General features: G+C 43.2%; 2 protein-coding genes across 2 annotated transcripts in view; both read right to left on the reverse strand.

Moving 5' to 3' along the window:
• Window positions 1-21,516, reverse strand: part of LOC141191520 (uncharacterized) — a 1,025,631-nt gene that overhangs the window by 1,001,263 nt on the left and 2,852 nt on the right. The window lies entirely within an intron of this gene.
• Window positions 14,093-18,490, reverse strand: LOC141191522 (uncharacterized). Its single transcript, XM_073661411.1, has 5 exons — window positions 18,389-18,490; window positions 18,191-18,303; window positions 18,019-18,107; window positions 17,732-17,822; window positions 14,093-15,179 (listed from the first exon to the last, which is right to left on the reverse strand). Exons 2-5 carry the CDS (start codon window positions 18,273-18,275, stop codon window positions 14,344-14,346), a joined length of 1,101 nt encoding a protein of 366 aa, XP_073517512.1. The 5' UTR covers window positions 18,276-18,303; window positions 18,389-18,490; the 3' UTR covers window positions 14,093-14,343.

Genomic DNA, 21,516 nt, shown 5'->3' on the forward strand with positions numbered 1-21,516 from the left:
AGATGTGTTATGTGCAGCATGAGACGGGACATTATCATGCATGACATGATCTTGATGGTCCAGATGGATGGAGTGGAGGATGGCTGGTTGATGGACACCCCATGCAAACACGGCTACGGCGCCAACAAGGAGGAGGTGGAGTAATGTTTTGGGCTGGAATCATGGGGAGAGAGATTGTCGGCCCTTTTAGGATCCCTGAAGGGGTAAAGATGAACTCTATAATGTATGTTGAGTTTCTCAAACAGCACTTCCTTCCATGGTTCAAGAAGAAGAACCGTGCATTCCGCAGCAAGATCATTTTCATGCATGATAATGTCCCGTCTCATGCTGCACATAACACATCTGCATCTCTGGCTGCTATGGGCATAAAAGGGGACAAACTTATGGTGTGGCCAGCATGCTCCCCTGACCTCAACCCCATTGAGAACCTCTGGAGCATCATCAAAAGGAGTGTCTATGATGGCGGGAGGCAGTTCACATCTAAGCAACAGCTCTGGGAGGGTATTCTGTCCTCATGCAAAACAATTAAAGCAGAAACCATCCAAAACCTGACAAATTCAATGGACGAGAGAGTTCAGAAGCTCCTTTCGAACAAGGGGTCCTATGTGCAAATGTAACATCACCTAGAATAAAGTTTTGAGTTGAAAACTGTTTGATTTCAGTTTGTAATAACCTGCTAATGCTTATAATTTCAAAAATGACCATTTTTTATTCTTTATTAAAATGAAAAGGTTGAAAACTCTGCTGTGCATAATAATTTGGAACATGCATTTTGAGTGCAGTTTGAGTTTTTTTTTTTTTTAAATATACTGTTATCATAGGCAGTTTGTACAAAAACCTTTCAATTGTACTCTAATAGTTATTTGACTGGAAAACTACAATGACTGCAATTCATATAGGTAATTTGGGAAAATCTGAGAAAATATTATTTGCATAATAATTTGGAACACAGTGTATATGGGGGGGTGACATCCTGAATGGGGCACTATATGGGGGGGGGGGTGACATCCTGCATGTGGCATTATATGGGGGGGGGGGGTGACATCCTGAATGGGGCATTATATGGGGGGGGGTGACATCCTGAATGGGGCACTATATGGGGGGGGTGACATCCTGAATGGGGCATTATATGGGGGGTGACATCCGGCATGGGGAATTATATGGGGGGGGGGGTGACGTGCTGCATGGGGCATTATAAAGACAGGGGAGTGATATTCTGCATGTGTCATTATATTGGGGGGGGTGACATCCTGAATGGGGCATTATATGGGGGGTGACATCCTGAATGGGGCATTATAAAGACAGGGGAGTGATATCCTGCATGTGTCATTATATGGGGGGGGGGGTGACATCCTGAATGGGGCATTATATGGGGGGTGACATCCTGAATGGGGCATTATATGGGGGGGTGACATTCAAATGCGGCATTATAAAGACAGGGGAGTGATATCTTGCACGGGGCATTATATGGTGGGAGAAAGGGAAATCCTGCATGGGGCATAATAAGGGGGGGAACAGCCTGCATAGGACATTACAAGGGGGAAACAGCCTGCCTATTGAGGACCTATGCTGCCTATTGGGGACATTTACTTGCCTATTGGGGATATTTACCTGCCTATTGGGGACCTATGCTGCCTATTTGGGACATTTACCTGCCTATTGGGGTCATTTACCTGCCTATTGGGGACATTTACCTGCCTATTGGGAACATTTACCTGCCTATTGGGAACATTTACCTGCCTATTGAGGACCTATGCTGCCTATTGGGTACAGTTACCTACCTATTGAAATACTGGTTGATTTAACTTTACTTGTTCTTCATTTTAAATATTGTATTTGTTCCTGTATTGTTTTTTTACTACAAAATAAGATATGTGCAGTGTGCATAGGAATTTGTTCATAGTTTTTTTAAAAAACTATATTCCGGCCCTCCAATGGTCAGAGGGACAGTGAACTGGCCCCCTGTTTAAAAAGTTTGAGGACCCCTGTTGTATACTAATAATTTTTATTAATAAAGCCTTTATATGCTGCTATACTCGTTTTGCTCTGTGTTTACAAATATCTTTCTGAGTAGGCCATAATACACGGCTATGGGGTGTGAATTGTATGGTCTCCACACTCCCTATCCGTGACTTTTACTATGATGGCCGAAGTGTTTTCTAGAATTGAATTGCATATCAGTTGTTTAATTTTAAATCAAAAGCAGTGGCCTGCAGAGCCCAAATCATGAAGATACGGTCAATGTCCAAATATTTCTGGACCTAACTGTATGTCTTGTGCATTAAAGACTAAGTACTGGTTATGGTGCTATATTAAGCAGGGAAGTGTCAAGTTAACCCCTGCTTTGCTGGCCAAAGACGTCACATCTGTTCCAAAAGTGACACGAGACCAGTGCGGATGACACGGAGGATTCCAGAATCATCCAAAGACAATCCAACGTAAGTCCAGTTCACACCGCACAGATATTAAAGCTACATTTCATCTATGGACTTTGTTTTGTTATTAACATTTAATGTATGGACTCTGATTGACACATGATTTTCTAATAAAGAGAACAGTTTATGGACTGAACAATAATGAATACAATTGTGAACTGTACAATATCTACACGCTATCATTTATTTCAAAGGAGTTTTCATCTAAAATAGATAAAAGTTGTGTGTAGGCGCTGGTAGGTGGGCCTGGATATTACCTGCTGCAAGGGATAGACAACCACCACAGGTTGACAGTATTGGAAAAGTCCAATGTTTAAAAGGTAGAAATAGTTAAAATATCCTGCGCTGGTAAGGTTTAGGCCGTATACTTGAAAGGGGAAGGTTGTTGGGGACAGAAATGTGGACAATATGAGAGGATGATAAAATAGTTTTTATTTTAAATAGTAAATCTCGCATAAAACTGACGTTAAGTCATAATGAAGGTAAAAAAATGATAAAATATTAGATAAAGATAGCTGGTGGGTCTTTTGGGGTGGAGGCTTTTTGGAGGTTCCTGGTAGTGGTAGTCTCGTGGGTTTCTAGGCCAGTTTTTAGAAGGATAGTAGTCTGGATATTTCCTAGGTGTAAAAAGGAGAAAGAGAAGGGGAAAAAAAGGGGGGGGGGGGGGGGTTTAGTGACCGGATTGTTCTCCGTATACTTAGAGTGGCTGCTCTCACCGGTGTAAGGAGTGATTTACCTGTTGTCGGTCTGGGTAGATTTCCAGGTGTTGATGGCTTGTGCTTGGGCTGATGATCGTTTGTAGATATTTAGGCAGCGGAATTAGAGAGTGCTGCTAATGAAAATAGAGTAATATTAGTTAAGCCAATAACGCTTGGTATAGGGTCTAAATGGCACATATAAGGGGATGCAGTTTGTTACCTGTAGAGGAGGGAGGTTCTGTGTAAGTAGCAGGATTGCACTAGATGGTGTCTGCGGTCTTGATTGTTGTCCGGTTCTGGGTGATGGACAGCTGTTATTAATCGCAGTGCTTGAAGCTACTTGCTACTGTTGGCGGATAGTAGAAGGGTTTTGTTATACCTGTGGTACAGTACAGCGGGTCTGAGTGGCACAGGTGGGAAGATATGCGTATTACCTGTACGAGGTGCTGTATAGGTTCCAAGGTAGCCTGGGCTGGTGACTACGGTTTTAAAGTCAGTTATCTGAGGCTGGGTGATGGACAGTTGTATGCGTATCCAAAAGAACTTTGAAGGATAAATGTTAATATAGGTATATCTATGGATTCTATTGAGTAGGGGGAGGGGGGGGGGGGAGGAAAGACCTTTATAGTGCAGGTAAAATGATTAAAGTGTTACCTGTTGGGTTAGAGCACTGGAAGTGTGCTTGTTCCTTGGACTCACTGGTAATATCAGTAGCAGTGGGGAAGCAGTATCTGTGCTCTATGTTAAGGTACTGAGGATCTGCTTAAAACTCTTGAGCTTGTTCGTGGTGGTAGTTGCAATCAGGGGAGATGGGCAGTCTAGTGTGTGTGCAGCATGTGCACACTGCAGTGCAGTCTTAGATGCTGAATGTCACCGTGGGAGCAGAGCTCAGTACTTACTGTTAGTAGTCTGTCAGGGATGGTTCTGCTAACAGGGACTCGTTGGCATCCCACTGTGCTCTCAGAGTCACAACTGGCAGCGGGGGGTAGAAGAGTAGTGGGGCATAGAGATGGGTCGCGCAGGGAGTGAGACAGGGTCCCGGCCGGTGACCAGCCGTTATCCCTTGCGCTGCGTGTCCTCCGTCGGCGGTCTGTGGAGGGCGGGAAGGACCTGGAGTATGCGTCATGTATCAACGCAGTAGGACCTGCGTGACGTAAGTGCACGTGACAGCGGGCATGTGACCCGTACGGGTACGGTGGCTAACAGGGACCAAAAAGACCCGCTGTACTGTACCACAGGTATAACAAAACCCTTCTACTATCCGCCAACAGTAGCAAGTAGCTTCAAGCACTGCGATTAATAACAGCTGTCCATCACCCAGAACCGGACAACAATCAAGACCGCAGACACCATCTAGTGCAATCCTGCTACTTACACAGAACCTCCCTCCTCTACAGGTAACAAACTGCATCCCCTTATATGTGCCATTTAGACCCTATACCAAGCGTTATTGGCTTAACTAATATTACTCTATTTTCATTAGCAGCACTCTCTAATTCCGCTGCCTAAATATCTACAAACGATCATCAGCCCAAGCACAAGCCATCAACACCTGGAAATCTACCCAGACCGACAACAGGTAAATCACTCCTTACACCGGTGAGAGCAGCCACTCTAAGTATACGGAGAACAATCCGGTCACTAAACCCCCCCCCCTTTTTTTCCCCTTCTCTTTCTCCTTTTTACACCTAGGAAATATCCAGACTACTATCCTTCTAAAAACTGGCCTAGAAACCCACGAGACTACCACTACCAGGAACCTCCAAAAAGCCTCCACCCCAAAAGACCCACCAGCTATCTTTATCTAATATTTTATCATTTTTTTACCTTCATTATGACTTAACGTCAGTTTTATGCGAGTTTTCATCTAAAGACTGTGTTTTATAAGAACCAAGAAAATGATGGGATGAAGAGCAGATGACAAAAATGATGACGCCTGGACCAGTGATTGCATTAATTTAGATTCAGGGAAGAATAATTATACATTTTATATGAATATTAGTCACGGCTTACCATAACATGAATCCACATCATTATGCTATTGAATTCTAACAATAATCCGATATTGATAAATTGTATTACTATTATTATTATGGACATTAAATTATATTGCCAAAGAAGAAGAAAAGAAAGAAGATCCTGTTATCCTAATGATGAACCTATCTACTTTAAGGATTCCAATTGATGTCTGTCACACTCACCCTGAGGAATTGTTAAATAGTAATTATATACTTGATAATTATACATACAGTACAGACCAAAAGTTTGGACACACCTCATTTAAAGATTTTTCTGTATTTTCATGACTCTGAAAATTGTACATTCACACTGAAAGGCATCAAAACTATGAATTAACACATGTGGAATTATATACTTAACAAAAAAGTGTGAAACAACTGAAAATATGTCTTATATTCTAGGTTCTTCAGAGTAGCTACCTTTTGCTTTGATGACTGCTTTGCACACTCTTTGCATTCTCTTGATGAGCATCAAGAGGTAGTCACCGGAAATGGTTTTCACTTCACAGGTGTGCCCTGTCAGGTTTAATAAGTGCGATTTCTTGCCTTATAAATGGGGTTGGCACCATCCGTTGTGTTGTGCAGAAGTCTGATGGATACACAGCTGATAGTTCTACTGAATAGACTGTTAGAATTTGTATTATGGCAAGAAAAAAGCAGCTAAGTAAAGAAAAACGAGTGGCCATCATTACTTTAAGAAATGAAGGTCAGTCAGTGCGAAAAATTGGGAAAACTTTGAAAGTGTCCCCAAGTGCAGTTGCAAAAACCATCAAGCGCTACAAAGAAACTGGCTCACATGAGGACCGCCCCAGGAAAGGAAGACCAAGAGTCACCTCTGCTTCTGAGGATAAGTTTATCCGAGTCACAAGCCTCAGAAATCGCAGGTAAACAGCAGCTCAGATTAGAGACCAGGTCAATGCCACACAGAGTTCTAGCAGCAGACACATCTCTTCAACAACTGTTAAGAGGAGACTTTGTGCAGCAGGACTTCATGGTAAAATAGCTGCTAGGAAACCACTGCTAAGGACAGGCAACAAGCAGAAGAGACTTGTTTGGGCTAAAGAACACAAGGAATGGACATTAGACCAATGGAAATCTGTGCTTTGGTCTGATGAGTCCAAATTTGAGATCTTTGGTTCCAACCACCGTGTCTGTGCGACGCAGAAAAGGTGAACGGATGGACTCTACATGCCTGATTCCCACCGTGAAGCATGGAGGAGGTGTGATGGTGTGGGGGTGCTTTGCTGGTGACAGTGTTGGGGATTTATTCAAAATTGAAGGCATACTGAACCAGCATGGCTACCACAGCATCTTGCAGCGGCAAGCTATTCCATCCGGTTTGCGTTTAGTTGGACCATCATTTATTTTTCAACAGGACAATGACCCCAAACACACCTCCAGGCTGTGTAAGGGCTATTTGACCAAGAAGGCGAGTGATGGGGTGCTACGCCAGATGACCTGGCCTCCACAGTCACCAGACCTGAACCCAATCGAGATGGTTTGAGGTGAGCTGGACCGCAGAGTGAAGGCAAAAGGGCCAACAAGTGTTAAGCATCTCTGGGAACTCCTTCAAGATTGTTGGAAGACCATTTCTGGTGACTACCTCTTGAAGCTCATCAAGAGAATGCCAAGAGTGTGCAAAGCAGTCATCAAAGCAAAAGGTGGCTACTTTGAAGAACCTAGAATATAAGACATATTTTCAGTTGTTTCACACTTTTTTGTTAAGTATATAATTCCACATGTGTCAATTCATAGTTTTGATTCCTTCAGTGTGAATCTACAATTTTCATAGTCAAGAAAATACAGTAAAATCTTTAAATGAGGTGTGTCCAAACTTTTGGTTTGTACTGTACGTATTCATTTTATACTTTTATTTCTATAGATTGCGTCAGTCTCGTGGTATGGTTGAACTGACACAACGTGCTATTCTTATACTTAGCTCAGGGTAAATGGTTAATGCCATATATAGATAACAGATGCTATGAGGGCCCTATATAACCCATATATAACCCATGTGAGACACAGGGAGGGGGCTCTCTCGTTTGCTACTTCACACTACACCAGACAGAGGATCTACGTGTTGAGGAAAACAGCTGACGATGTAGGTCCAGACGCATGGTTCATCCGGACATGTGCTTGACAAAGACACGAAATACCATTCAGGATCCAGGTAAAGATGGACACTCATGAATCAATCACTTTGTAACTATTTCACCTATTTTATGTAACTGCTGCAATTATTCTTTTTAATGGACAATCCAAGAATAAACAGCTACTTTTTTTATTAGAATATCGTGATATATTCTTTGAACAGTCGCATCTGGTAAACAGTCCTATATATACAGTGCCTACAAGTAGTGTTCAACCCCCTGCAGATTTAGCTGGTTGACACATGCGGAATTAACTTGGCATTGTGACATTTGTACTGTAGATCAACCTGGAAGTGGGAAATGCACTGCAGCAACTTTTTTTTTTTTTTAAAACGTTAAAAGTTAATTCAGAGTGTCATTTATTATTCAACCCCTCAAACCACAAGAATTCTGTTTGGTCCCCCTAACGTATTAAGAAGTAGTTCAGGCACCAAGAATAATGAGCTTCACATGTGTGGATTAAAGATCTATTTTGCCAGCCTTTTCTGACTATTTAAGACCCTCCCCAAACTTGTGAACAGCACTCAGACATGGTCAACATGGGAAAGACAAAGGAGCATTCCAAGGCCATCAGAGACAAGATCGTGGAGGGTCACAAGGCTGGCAAGGGGTACAAAACCCTTTCCAAGGAGTTGGGACTACCTGTCTCCACTGTTGGGAGCATCATCCATAAGTGGAAGGCTTATGGAACTACTGTTAGCCTTCCACGGCCTGGACAGCCTTTGAAAGTGTCCTCCCGTGCCGAGGCCAGGCTTGTCCGAAGAGTCAAGGCTAACCCAAGGACAACAAGGAAGGAGCTCCGGGAAGATCTCATGGCAGTGGGGACATTGGTTTCAGTCAATACCATAAGTAACGTACTCCACCGCAATGGTCTCCGTTCCAGACGAGCCCGTAAGGTACCTTTACTTTCAAAGCGTCATGTCAAGGCTCGTCTACAGTTTGCTCATGATCACTTGGAGGACTCTGAGACAGACTGGTTCAAGGTTCTATGGTCTGATGAGACCAAGATCGAGATCTTTGGTGCCAACCACACACGTGACGTTTGGAGACTGGATGGCACTGCATAAGACCCCAAGAATACCATCCCTACAGTCAAGCATGGTGGTGGCAGCATCATGCTGTGGGGCTGTTTCTCTGCCAAAGGGCCTGGCCATCTGGTCCGCATCCATGGGAAGATGGATAGCACGGCCTACCTGGAGATTTTGGCCAAGAACCTCCGCTCCTCCATCAAGGATCTTAAGATGGGTCGTAATTTCATCTTCCAACAAGACAACGACCCAAAGCACACAGCCAAGAAAACCAAGGCCTGGTTCAAGAGGGAAAAAGTCAAGGTGTTGGAGTGGCCTAGTCAGTCTCCTGACCTTAACCCAATTGAAAACTTGTGGAAGGAGCTCAAGAATAAAGTCCACATGAGACACCCAAAGAACCTAGATAACTTGGAGAAGATCTGCATGGAGGAGTGGGCCAAGATAACTCCACAGACCTGTGCCGGCCTGATCAGGTCTTATAAAAGACGATTATTAGCTGTAATTGCAAACAAGGGTTATTCCACAAAATATTAAACATAGGGGTTGTATAATAATTGACCCACACTTTTATGTTTAAAATGTAATAAAATTCAACTGAGCAACATAACTTTTTGGTTTGTAAGATTTATGCTTCTGTTCATAAATCCTACTCTCGTTTGCAGTTTGAAGGCTCTAACTTATTTGCAAACCAGCTAAATCTGCAGGGGGTTGAATACTACTTGTAGGCACTGTATATATATAAATATACAAAATAAGTATATGTAATATCAGGTAACTGAGAAGAGGAGCAGAACGGCGCTGGATACTGGAGAAGATGGCAGTAACGTAGTATATTAACACACTGACCCTACAGCTTTATTCCCTGCACCCAGTTTGTTTAATCCCTGCACCTCTATCAAACTTGATAGCTCCATGTGCTGTGTTATCTAACCTCACAGCCAGAGCTGGCCTCAATGTCCAGCACCACCCTCTGCACACTCATTGGCTGTCAGTATCTGCCCCAGCACCGCCCTCTGCACACTCATTGGCTGTCAGTATCTGCCCCAGCACTGACCTCTGCACACTCATTGGCTGTCAGTATCTGCCCCAGCACCGCCCTCTGCACACTCATTGGCTGTCAGTATCTGCCCCAGCACCGCCCTCTGCACACTCATTGGCTGTCAGTATCTGCCCCAGCACCGCCCTCTGCACACTCATTGGCTGTCAGTCTCTGCCCCAGCACCGCCCTCTGCACACTCATTGGCTGTCAGTCTCTGCCCCAGCACCGCCCTCTGCACACTCATTGGCTGTCAGTATCTGCCCCAGCACCGCCCTCTGCACACTCATTGGCTGTCAGTATCTGCCCCAGCACTGACCTCTGCGCACTCATTGGCTGTCAGTATCTGCCCCAGCACTGACCTCTGCGCACTCATTGGCTGTCAGTATCTGCCCCAGCACCGCCCTCTGCACACTCATTGGCTGTCAGTATCTGCCCCAGCACCGCCCTCTGCACGCTCATTGGCTGTCAGTATCTGCCCCAGCACCGCCCTCTGCACGCTCATTGGCTGTCAGTATCTGCCCCAGCACCGCCCTCTGCACACTCATTGGCTGTCAGTATCTGCCCCAGCACCGCCCTCTGCACACTCATTGGCTGTCAGTATCTGTACCAGCACCGCCCTCTGCACACTCATTGGCTGTCAGTATCTGCCCCAGCACCGCCCTCTGCACACTCATTGGCTGTCAGTATCTGCCCCAGCACCGCCCTCTGCACACTCATTGGCTGTCAGTATCTGCCCCAGCACTGACCTCTGCACACTCATTGGCTGTCAGTATCTGCCCCAGCACTGACCTCTGCGCACTCATTGGCTGTCAGTATCTGCCCCAGCACTGCCCTCTGCACACTCATTGGCTGTCAGTCTCTGCCCCAGCACCGCCCTCTGCACACTCATTGGCTGTCAGTATCTGCCCCAGCACCGCCCTCTGCACACTCATTGGCTGTCAGTATCTGCCCCAGCACCGCCCTCTGCACACTCATTGGCTGTCAGTATCTGCCCCAGCACTGACCTCTGCACACTCATTGGCTGTCAGTATCTGCCCCAGCACTGACCTCTGCGCACTCATTGGCTGTCAGTATCTGCCCCAGCACCGCCCTCTGCACACTCATTGGCTGTCAGTATCTGCCCCAGCACCACCCTGTGCACACTCATTGGCTGTCAGTATCTGCCCCAGCACTGACCTCTGCACACTCATTGGCTGTCAGTATCTGCCCCAGCACTGACCTCTGCACACTCATTGGCTGTCAGTATCTGCCCCAGCACTGACCTCTGCACACTCATTGGCTGTCAGTATCTGCCCCAGCACTGACCTCTGCGCACTCATTGGCTGTCAGTATCTGCCCCAGCACCGACCTCTGCACACTCATTGGCTGTCAGTATCTGTACCAGCACCGCCCTCTGCACACTCATTGGCTGTCAGTATCTGCCCCAGCACCGCCCTCTGCACACTCATTGGCTGTCAGTATCTGCCCCAGCACCGCCCTCTGCACACTCATTGGCTGTCAGTATCTGTACCAGCACCGCCCTCTGCACACTCATTGGCTGTATCTGCCCCAGCACCGCCCTCTGCACACTCATTGGCTGTCAGTATCTGCCCCAGCACTGACCTCTGCACACTCATTGGCTGTCAGTATCTGCCCCAGCCCCGCCCTCTGCACACTCATTGGCTGTCAGTATCTGCCCCTGCCCCGCCCTCTGTCATTCATCTCAGCATTGGGAATAACAGAGCAATGTTCGGTCATCTGAGGAAAGCAGCACAATCCCTGCCCTCCACATCTACAGCGGTGACAGAGCCCCACGTCTGCACATCACCCCCGACATAGGAATACTGGAGGGGAAAAGCCTATAGAGATGTGTAACGCCATAAACCATTCTCTCTCTCTCATTATTCTGGCATTTGGCAAATATTATAAATTATGGTAATCCTAACTGACCTAAAACGGGAAAGATTTATTCTGATTTCATGTCAGATATTGAGAAAAACATCAGATGTGTCTTATTATATAGTGTATGGAAACTTCTGGTTTCTACTGTAGGTGATATCCAGAAGTCTATTGATCCTATTCTGAACATTATTGGAGAGTTTGGCGAATGGTCAGGCCTGTCCATTAATCGGGATAAATCGGTTATTCTACCATTTGATGATATCCCTAATTCCAGCATATTAGAACATACACGAATACAAACGGTTGAGAAATTCTAATACCGAGTATAAGTATAACAATAAGATCTCCGGATTACATTGTACTGAATCTATATCTTCTTCTGGAAAAGTATAAAAAGAAAATCGATGCGTGGTGGAAATTACCATTATCAGCTGTAGGAAGAGGGAACTTATTAAAAATGATATTGATGCCCCAACTCTTATACATTCTGCATAATGCCCCTATTTGGATCCATAATTCCCATTTTCAGAAAATTCATAGCAAGTTTCATTGTCTTATGTGGAAAAAGAAATCGGCTAGGATAAAATGTGAATATCTACAAAGTGACAAGGAATCTGGTGGATTGGCGATTCCTAATGCACCAATATATTATAAAAAAACTAAAAAACACACTGGTGCTTCACACAGGATATAAAAGCTGTTGGTAGTAAGCAGGCTCTTTGTGTATCTGCCTGCACAATGTAATAATAATAATAATAATTAATAAAAAAACAACCACAAATACTACCGCGCTAAGTACGCTCAGAGCTGGTGGCTCTGACTAGATGGATGCAGATAAATACAAAAAAAGGAGATTGAAAATGCAACCCAAATGGATATCTTACTTCTAACTCTATCCTCAGTGAGGATACACGCAGATCCTAGCTATAATCAACAATAGCTCTATGAGAAAGAAACAGAGAAGGAAAAGTGGCAGCACTTACTCTGAGAAGTGTGAGCTGTCGGTTTTTTTGGGGCCCCCTGTACATCTTGTACCTTGGGGTGTGACGTCACAGTGCCACGCCCTCTCCAGCTCTGCACTCACGCGGCCAAGCTTCCGGCCGGAGCACACCGCGTTTGTACCAGCATTACAGAGTGGGTAAGAAGCACCTTTTCGGGAGGACGCTCCCGCTTTACCCCGCCGGCTCATCAGTACAGACCCAGCAGGACGTATGGTAACAGCGCACATCAACTGCTGAACCACTGTGCTCGGTCTGGCAGGCTGAGGACTTCCACACCACAACCAACAGCTGATGGAGGTGATCCTGCAAAGCCTGCCTAATCAATACACCTTTCTATGGAAGCAGCTCACACTTCTCAGAGTAAGTGCTGCCACTTTTCCTTCTCTGTTTCTTTCTCATAGAGCTATTGTTGATTATAGCTAGGATCTGTGTGTATCCTCACTGAGGATAGAGTTAGAAGCAAGATATCCATTTGGGTTGCATTTTCATTTTCCTTTTTTTGTATTTATCTACATCCATCTAGTCAGAGCCACACTCTGAGCGTACTTAGCGCGGTAGTATTTGTGGTTGTTTTTTTAACACTAATATATTATATTGCAGTGCAATTGGAACATTTGGGTGGGTGGCATAGCGCTGCAAACCCAAATAGTATTAAGGGGTTAATTACCTCAGGACACGGTGGAATATTCCTATTCATATAGTGGAACTGAAAGACCTCGAACACAAGAAATCACTATACCCTACACTTGCTCTACTCTACAAGGTCTGGGATAGGGGTACAGATATAATGGAAATAGGAGACTGCAATGAATATACACCTATATGGTTTAATAATAAATATGCAGAGGTCTATAAATTAGAGGGATTCCGGAGTTGGGTGGATAAAGGAATATATACAATATAACACATATATATGATATAAAACATATTATCTGAAGGGAAACTTAAGTCCTTTGATCAATTAAAGGGGGAATTTGTATAAATCTCTACAGTTTCGGCATTCATTTAATGCACAATCAAGATGGACGCCCTTTTGGGTAGAAAATAATACTTTTGTTAAGTTGGTATTAGAGAAGGGAAATCCTAAGGGTCGTATTTCTGATATTTATTGAATCCTTCTAGATAATTATTTAAAAATATTTCCTTCTCCAGCTAGACAAAAATGGATGGAGATATAGGTCCAATTTCTGAGGATCAATGGAGAGCGGTATTAGAACTGGTTCCCCAATTATCTTTACATGAGGCTCAGAGATTTTCCCAGATCATATTAATACACAGGAAATATAAGACGCCTAGATTCCTATGTAACATAGGATACCGGACTGCCGCTGAATGTCCAAGATGTAACATGGATGCTGCGGGCCTATTACATCCGCTATGGGAATGCCAGGAGTTAGGTAAATACTGGAAAGGAGTTCTGTCTATTATAAAGAGGGTATATAAAATAGATATTCAACCAGACCCAAAAAATGCCTATTAGGTATATTAGAGGATGATATGGAATTTGACCCAATTTCAATAGGGATTTCACATATTTTATTTCAAGCTAGGAAACATATTGCATCCAAATGGATTAACCCCTCACCTCCAGAAATTAGTGAACTAAAAAATAGGATAAATAACATTATCAGATTAGAAAAAGGGGTATATAAAAAACAAAACTCAATGAATAAATTTGAGAAAATATGGGGTTTATGGTTGGATACACCTGGAATGCCAGCAAGGGGGATATTGTTGGAGAGACAATTTGACTTATAGGGGAAGGGGGGTATTGGCACATTGTAATGTGTATTGGAATTCCTTAACATGTGGTATGGGTAATATAGCACACCTATATGTGTATAGGATTATAATATTTATTACAATATTATGGTTATATAAAATATTTCAAGAATGTGGAATGTTAATTGTAAGAAATAGTAACTGAAAGTTATCAGACGGTAATGGGCAAGCTGAAAGGATATACAGGAGAGATGCATATATGTGATTCCTATGGTATGTTATTTTATTATTGTATGTACTGGTTTCTTGTTTTGTCAAAAAAAATAAGTAAGAAAATCTCAATAAAAATATATTGGATTAAAAAAAAAAGATTAGAAAAAAGGCTTCTCCCCCGTGTGGGTTCTCTGGTGCCTAATCAAATTGGATGTCTGGTTAAAACATTTCCCACAATCTGAACATGAAAAAGGCTTCTCCCCTGTGTGGGTTCTCTGGTGCTTAACCAAAGCTGATATATGGTTAAAACATTTCCCACATTCTGAACATGAAAAGGGCTTCTCCCCTGTGTGGGTTCTCTGGTGCGCAACCAAAACTGATTTTTGGTTAAAACATTTACCACATTCTGAACAGGAAAAGGGCTTCTCCCCTGTGTGGGTTCTCTGGTGCTTAATCAAACCTGATTTCTGGTTAAAACATTTCCCACATTCGGAACAGGAAAAGGGCTTCTCCCCTGTGTGGGTTCTCTGGTGGTTATCAAGATGGCATTTCCAGTTAAAACATTTCCCACATTCTGAACATGAAAAAGGCTTCTCCCCTGTGTGGGTTCTCTGGTGATCAACAAAAACTGATTTCTGGTTAAAATATTTTCCACATTTGGAACAAAAAAATCTGTTGTCCACTGTGTGTATTTTTTGATGTTTAAGAATAGACTTTTTGAGGGTAAAACTATTTCCATTTTCTGAACGTGAAAATGATTTCTTTGCTTTAGGAGCAGTTCGTTTTTTAATGCTTATTTTATTTTGATTTTCCTTAGTAGTCGGTAATGAATCAGAAGATAGGACCTGTTTCATAGGATCAGATGATTGATGTTTGCTGTCAAGGGATGATGGTATATCTGGAGTAATGGCATTCACTTCAATTGTATCCTGTGGGATCTCAAGATCGTCAGATTTAAAAATCTCCTGTCCATCTGATCTTTTGGTACAGTCATCTGCCAAGAAAAAAAACAATTATTAATTTAGAATAAAATATCCTTGAAATTTATATTTTTGAACATTTCTACTTAAAATGTCTAAACAAACACATCCCTGGGCTACATGCTAATCCAGGGAAATGAAGAGATATATGCTCAAGCTTAAAAATCAATTTTATTAGACACAAATCTAAAAAATAGAGGAATATTTACAATTCTGCTCTGGTTTTCTGCCATTTTGTTATAATAGGGTTTCTGCAAAAGGTGTGTCCCATCTCCTCTGGGACGTCTACTTCTCCTCCTGCTTCGACTTGTGTAACGTCTGCTTCTGTCACCAGGAGCCGCCTTATTCATTCTGCAGGCGGCACTGGTGATGGAAGAGACGTCAGAACCAGAAGCTCTGCGAGGCACAGGCTCTGTCCAGCCACTAAGATTAGGGTGCCTGGGACCTGTAGTACCATCCAGTCTGGCAGTATGGGTGTGTGTGCTGTCCAGCTGGAGTAATCTGCTCCCTGCTTCAGCCATTTGGAAAGCACCGCACCCTACTAAAGCTGGAAGCATATTGCCGGAAGCTGCCGGATACAGCCTTGTCCTCCTCTGGTTCAGTCCTCTGTGCTCAGCTCCTGGCTTGTGTATTTGTTTCCTGTTGTGACCCCGGCCCGTTTACTGACTACTTTTGTGTCTTCTGATTTTGTATTTTCTCTGCCCTCCTGGTTCTGACCCGGCTACCTGACTATTCTTCTTCCCATCTCACTCCACAGAACAGCAGGTAATTCCGTGGCCCAAGCCTAGGGGTCTCTGTGTAAGTCCAGATCCATGTAGAGGGGTTAAAGGGTGATGAGCAAAGTAATTTTTTAAATCTAGAAACGGGGTAGATAAGGCAAGCCTGTTCGTGGTAGCCATCTTTTGAGCTTCCAGGTGACCATAAACAGTGCCCCCAATACATTGTGTCTGCAAACAGCAAGATCTGCATTAGAATAGCTAAATGGCGCTCCTTCCCTTCTTAACCTGCCATGTGCCCAGACAGTAGTGTACAACCGTATATAGGGTATTGTCAGATTCAAAAGAAGTTGGAAAATAATTTGTAAGGTCCATTTGTTACCTATTATCCTTTGTGAAGAATTTCAAAGTTATCACCATATAAAGTGATTTGAAAAATGGGCCTGATTAGAAACACAAAACTGGCTGCAGGAAGGGGTTAAATCAGAGGATTACTGAAGTCAAAAACAGTGAGTATAGACAATAACACATCTACTGAAATGATCAAACTCAACAGTCTTCATCAGAGAAAAATGAGTAACTAGTGGTGAAACCTCTCTGGGGTAATTAGAGTATGGGGCTCGGTGGCTCTTGGGAATCTAAACTATCGTAAGGGACAATATTTTCTTTCTGATGAGTTTCAAGAAGAAATATTAGACATTTAAAGAGAACTTTTTATAATACTGCAGAGATGAGGTGCCTTAAATTTAGATCTCGGGCATTTGGAGGAGGTAATGGATATCTTTCTGAAAGACTATCAGGGAGTTACAGAGTCACATAAGTGAGGCCGGCTGATCCCACCACAATGAAACTATCATACAGAATGAACTTGTGAAAAAAGAAAGAATATAAAAACATGTAACATCCCCAACAACAACGTATGTATGAGGGGAGAAATCCAACACTAAACCGGAGTTATACTCATTTATGGTGGACCATTGGAGCAACTATGAGTTCTGACCAAAAGAGTAGAGAAAGTATTAGCGCCCCCATTTCAAAAGAGATTGTGCAGTAATCTGAATTCCTTAGGATTGAAAACATAATGTAATTTATGACGTTGAGTGAATCCATGAAACCAGGGCTGGAGCCAACACATCTCCTGCAGACGTGAATAAATGTACATTACAGCCATCAGCCACGCACAGCTTAGAGATATATCATGGCACAGGTGTAATGTTTTTTGTATAGTTTAATGCAATCCTTTTTGAAGTTAATTGGTTTTAAAAGATATTGAAAAGTCAGGATAAAGGGAAACTCTTGATATGTTAAAAGAAATTCACACTTGGCCCTCACTGGACATTTAATGTTGTCGATCATAAAAGCGAAGTTTGGTCAGAAAGACTGGACCTGGTCTTGTAGGGACCAAAAGAGTACATTTAGCAGCACAGAAGGCAGAGAAGGTAGATTCATCCAATAAGATATCAGGGATCTAGGAAGCCAACAGCATCATTACCCTCCGCTTTCTCTTACAGACCCATCATAATATTTTTCTTCAAGTGATTTTTTAATTTGTCAACACATTCTACGTACGCTGTCATTTGGCTTTGTAGTTTACAGATCTGAGCAAGTAAAAGCATCTCCTAATCCCAGGGGGTAGGTGGATCTTCCAGGTAGTAAGTTGTGTAGAAAAGGGCTTTCACAATTTCCCAAAGTAAATTGAATATTTTCGGACTGAGGAGAATGTTGTGGTCTAGCGGCAAAATGGTGATCACACGATTGTGACACGGCCGGACTACACCACTGATAAAGCAGCCACAGCCGGTGACTGAGAAGAATCTGTGACTTCTCTGTATTCAGTGGTTACTACTCACCTGGGTAGTCATATGTAGGAATCTCTTCCTTACACCGCTCATCACCCCTCACATATGTCTCTGTAGTATTAATATGGGTCAGATTTTCACCCTTAAATAAATATTATAAAAGTCAAAGACAGATGGAGAAGTCACATCTATGATCAGCTCTAATCCTGCCATCTCCACCGTTCTCACTACACAAATATAAATCATAATACTGGTGGATAAAACAAGACTGAACAAAAAACCTTTACAGCCGTCTACACATCATAGGGGAAATCTCATGACATGTTATCTGTATCTACCTGAGGAACATTGGGATCTTCTTGTTTATAGTCCTGTAGAAGAAGATGACGGGGACATCTCTCTGGTGTTGTCCTCTCACTGGATAGATCTGGAGGAAACACATACAGGGGCTGAATTCATTCTTTACATACAGATAATTATAGGCCGTGAGTATTTAGTCCTGTCTATTACCTGGTGATGTGAGGGACTGGGGAACCTCCAACAAGATGTTCCTGTACAGATCTTTGTGTCCTTCTAAATACTCCCACTCCTCCATGGAGAAATATACAGCGAAATCCTGACACCTTATAAGAACCTGACAAATACAATGATACAGTCATCCCCCCGATCCCTTCATAGTGTTACTGTATAATGTCCCAGCAATGTCACCTCTCCAGTCAGAAGCTCAATCATCTTGTAGGCGAGTTCTAGGATCTGGTCATTGATGTCCTCATGTATCAGGGGGTGAGGTGGAGGCCCCGTGATTAATCTCTGGTTATGGAGAGACACATTAATAAATCTCACTCCAGACATTTCCAGAGTCCTCACCTCTCCAGTTCTGTCCATCTGTTATTCCCATATATAAGAATAATTAAATGCGATGTCATCAGAATCTCTCACCTCTCCAGTAAGCCGAAAGAGGATCTCTAGGGTGAGGTGTAATATCCTCTCCACCATCTCCATCTTGTCCCTGTCCATATCCATCTTTGATGGGTAAATCAGGAAAATTTTGTTATATAGAAGATCTTCACTGAGAGGATTCGGTATTGTAGAGACCTGAATGAGAAGAAAATAAGCCGATGGAACATCATAAAAATCCTGTGTAATAATACAACTATTGGAGATAATAAGGGGAAACATATAAGGAGATTTATTATTTGACAGTATTTAGTTTTTTCTTTACATCTAGTAATAAAACCTTTATATTTTAGGCCACAGACAACAAGCAGTTTCTTCCTCAGAGTCTGCAGCTGAATACATTTCTCATAGACTCACTGTAAGGGAAATATTGAGAAAATATTAACAATGTCTCCCAAACCTCTTTTCCCTCTCACCCCTCCCTTATCCACCATTTGGACCAAACCAACTGTTTCCATGCAATTTAACACACACAGCAGAAGTCACTTGTAGACAAATGCAGCACAAAAGGTGCTACTGACCCACTTAACATACGAATGCATCTCCCCTTAGCACAGACCTGGGATAGACTGACACCTTCCAGCAGGGGCAGAGATTGAAGAAAAACTCATTTAGGCTTCAAAGGGGTTTAACACAAACTCCAGGATGTCCGGAGCTGATACCAAATATGGAATATTGGAAGTTCCATAACTCCGCTAATAATGGGACCCATATTTTTAGTGGCAGGGTCAGCCAAGGAACAATATGCTTATTTTTTCGTACCTGTGAGCCCCTCCAGGTATCTGGGGTGCAAAAGTAACAAAATAACAGACCACAACTATGTCATGCGTGGTCTCTAAAGGAAGGTAAATTCATAACGGAAAAAATGGTATTACTTCCGGGCTTCTGCGATCAACCAACGATAAGTTATCGCAAAAGCCAGATATTCTAATAAAAATATGGAGGCTGGTATCCAGCCCACGTAATGTCATCCCAGGTGCTGTGTGGGCAGGTCTCCCCTTAGGCATAAAAGAATCCAAGGAGGATGGATGAGTATTCATTGCCAGGGGGGTATAAAGACTATAATAAACGGATCTTGTTCGATAACAGTCAAATCAATAAGTGGGGCGCCCCCCTCCAGCTAAACAGAATTGTCTCTGCGATCTGTCTATCACGTTAGTCTTCTTTAATCCCGTTTATATTATGTAACTGTATATTCTGTACTGTATTGTCCCCTTTGTAAAATCCTTGTATATTTTTCATAACATTGCCTTCCTTTTGGATTAAATATAAAATGTAATAGTCCTGTTTCTTTTGCTCTGTAATCGTTCCCTCCCCCGAAGCCATATACGCTACTAGAACGCAGGCGTCCGACCAGGCCTGTATTATATTTCAAATCTGGACGGTGGTGGCAGCGAATAATAATAATTGGGTTATCGTGAAGCTGACAGTGACCGTACGGGGGCATATACACATATCCCTACAGAGTGACGACTATGGTGAGAGATAATGTGATCTCCCCGATGTCGCCTCTTTGTGAGTTCATGGCACCTTCTATAACGCTAATTCTCGTCTCATTTTCCGACAATGGAATTGGAATTAGCAATACTGCAGGAGATATTCATTATGATCCCCATGTTTCTCCCCTTCCCTGCTCATCACCTCTGGAGCTGTGCTAGTCATGGGGCAGCTACCATTGACCATGTCACTATCTGGCGTGACAGTGGTCACTCACACGGGACAACCTGCTTCCTGGTGTCCATGCCTGCTCCCTTTGCACATAGCACTTATGCTGGCTCAATTTAGGGGATCCTCAGCAGCATCACCCCGCAAGATGAGGTGGCTGAACTACCTTTAACACAACATAAATTTTTATTATGCTTGTCATTGACATTATTGACAGTGGCATTACATGCCATATCAGATCTGGGAGGGTGGTCAAACACCCCCAAACCCCGTGACAGTCAGGGTCTTCCCAGGAATGCGTTCCTCTGGTAACATGAACTCAGGGTGGATGAGGGTACATTCTGCGCCAGTGTTCTTAAGGCCAACAGTAAGGGGCTGTAAGTTTTCCCGGGCCCTGTCAACCGCCCCACCCACAAAAAGAATGGCTGCAGTAGGTCCTGAGGCCTCAGGTGTGGTGTTCATCTTAAGCAAAAGGTGGCTACTTTGAAGAACCTAGAATATAAGACATATTTTCAGTTGTTTCACACTTTTTTGTTAAGTATATAATTCCACATGTGTTAATTCATAGTTTTGATGCCTTCAGTGTGAATGTACAATTTTCATAGTCATGAAAATACAGAAAAATCTTTAAATGAGAAGGTGTGTCCAAACTTTTGGTCTGTACTGTAGGTGGAGGGGAGATACTCAACAGGATCCGTTGCTATAATAAATATATACTCCCGCAATAAATACTACCAACCTCAGCAGATGCGGCTGAAGGGAAAGACCTGCCCACATACCCCCTGGGATGACATTACGGGGGCTGGTCTCCAGCCTTCATATCTTTATTAGATATCTGGTTTTTGTGATAACTTATTGTGGGTTGATCGTAGAGGCCCGAAAGTGATAAAATTTTCTCCGCTATGATTTTACCTTTCTCCAGAGACCTCACACGGTATAGCTGCGATTTGTTATTTTGGGACTTTTGCGCCACAGCCCCCAGAGGAACCTACAGAGACACGAAAATATCCATATCATTCCCTAGCTGACCCGGTCACTAAAAATATGGGTCCCTTCATTTTCAGAATTATGAAACTTTAGTTATTCCATATTTCGTTTTGACTCCGAAGATCCTGCAGTCTTTGTTAAACCCCTTTTGAGCCTAAACGAGCCATTTCCTCTTTCCTTCCATCTCTGCCCCTATGCTGGAAGGTGTCAACCTATCCCAGGTCTGT

The sequence above is a fragment of the Phyllobates terribilis genome, unplaced genomic scaffold (genome assembly GCF_046119375.1).
Source record: "Phyllobates terribilis strain yellow unplaced genomic scaffold, ASM4611937v1 Scaffold_47__1_contigs__length_9908305, whole genome shotgun sequence".
Taxonomy (NCBI): domain Eukaryota; kingdom Metazoa; phylum Chordata; class Amphibia; order Anura; family Dendrobatidae; genus Phyllobates; species Phyllobates terribilis.

Excerpts from the sequence above, each read along its gene's own strand:
- LOC141191522 (XM_073661411.1), bottom strand. The coding sequence starts at position 18,275 with ATGGAGGAGTGGGAGTATTTAGAAGGACACAAAGATCTGTACAGGAAC. Across the intron at positions 17,823-18,018 it reads AAGATCCCAATGTTCCTCAG|GGTGAAAATCTGACCCATAT; the intron begins GTAGATACAGAT and ends TATTTATTTAAG. Across the intron at positions 15,180-17,731 it reads TCCTACATATGACTACCCAG|ATGACTGTACCAAAAGATCA; the intron begins GTGAGTAGTAAC and ends TTTTCTTGGCAG.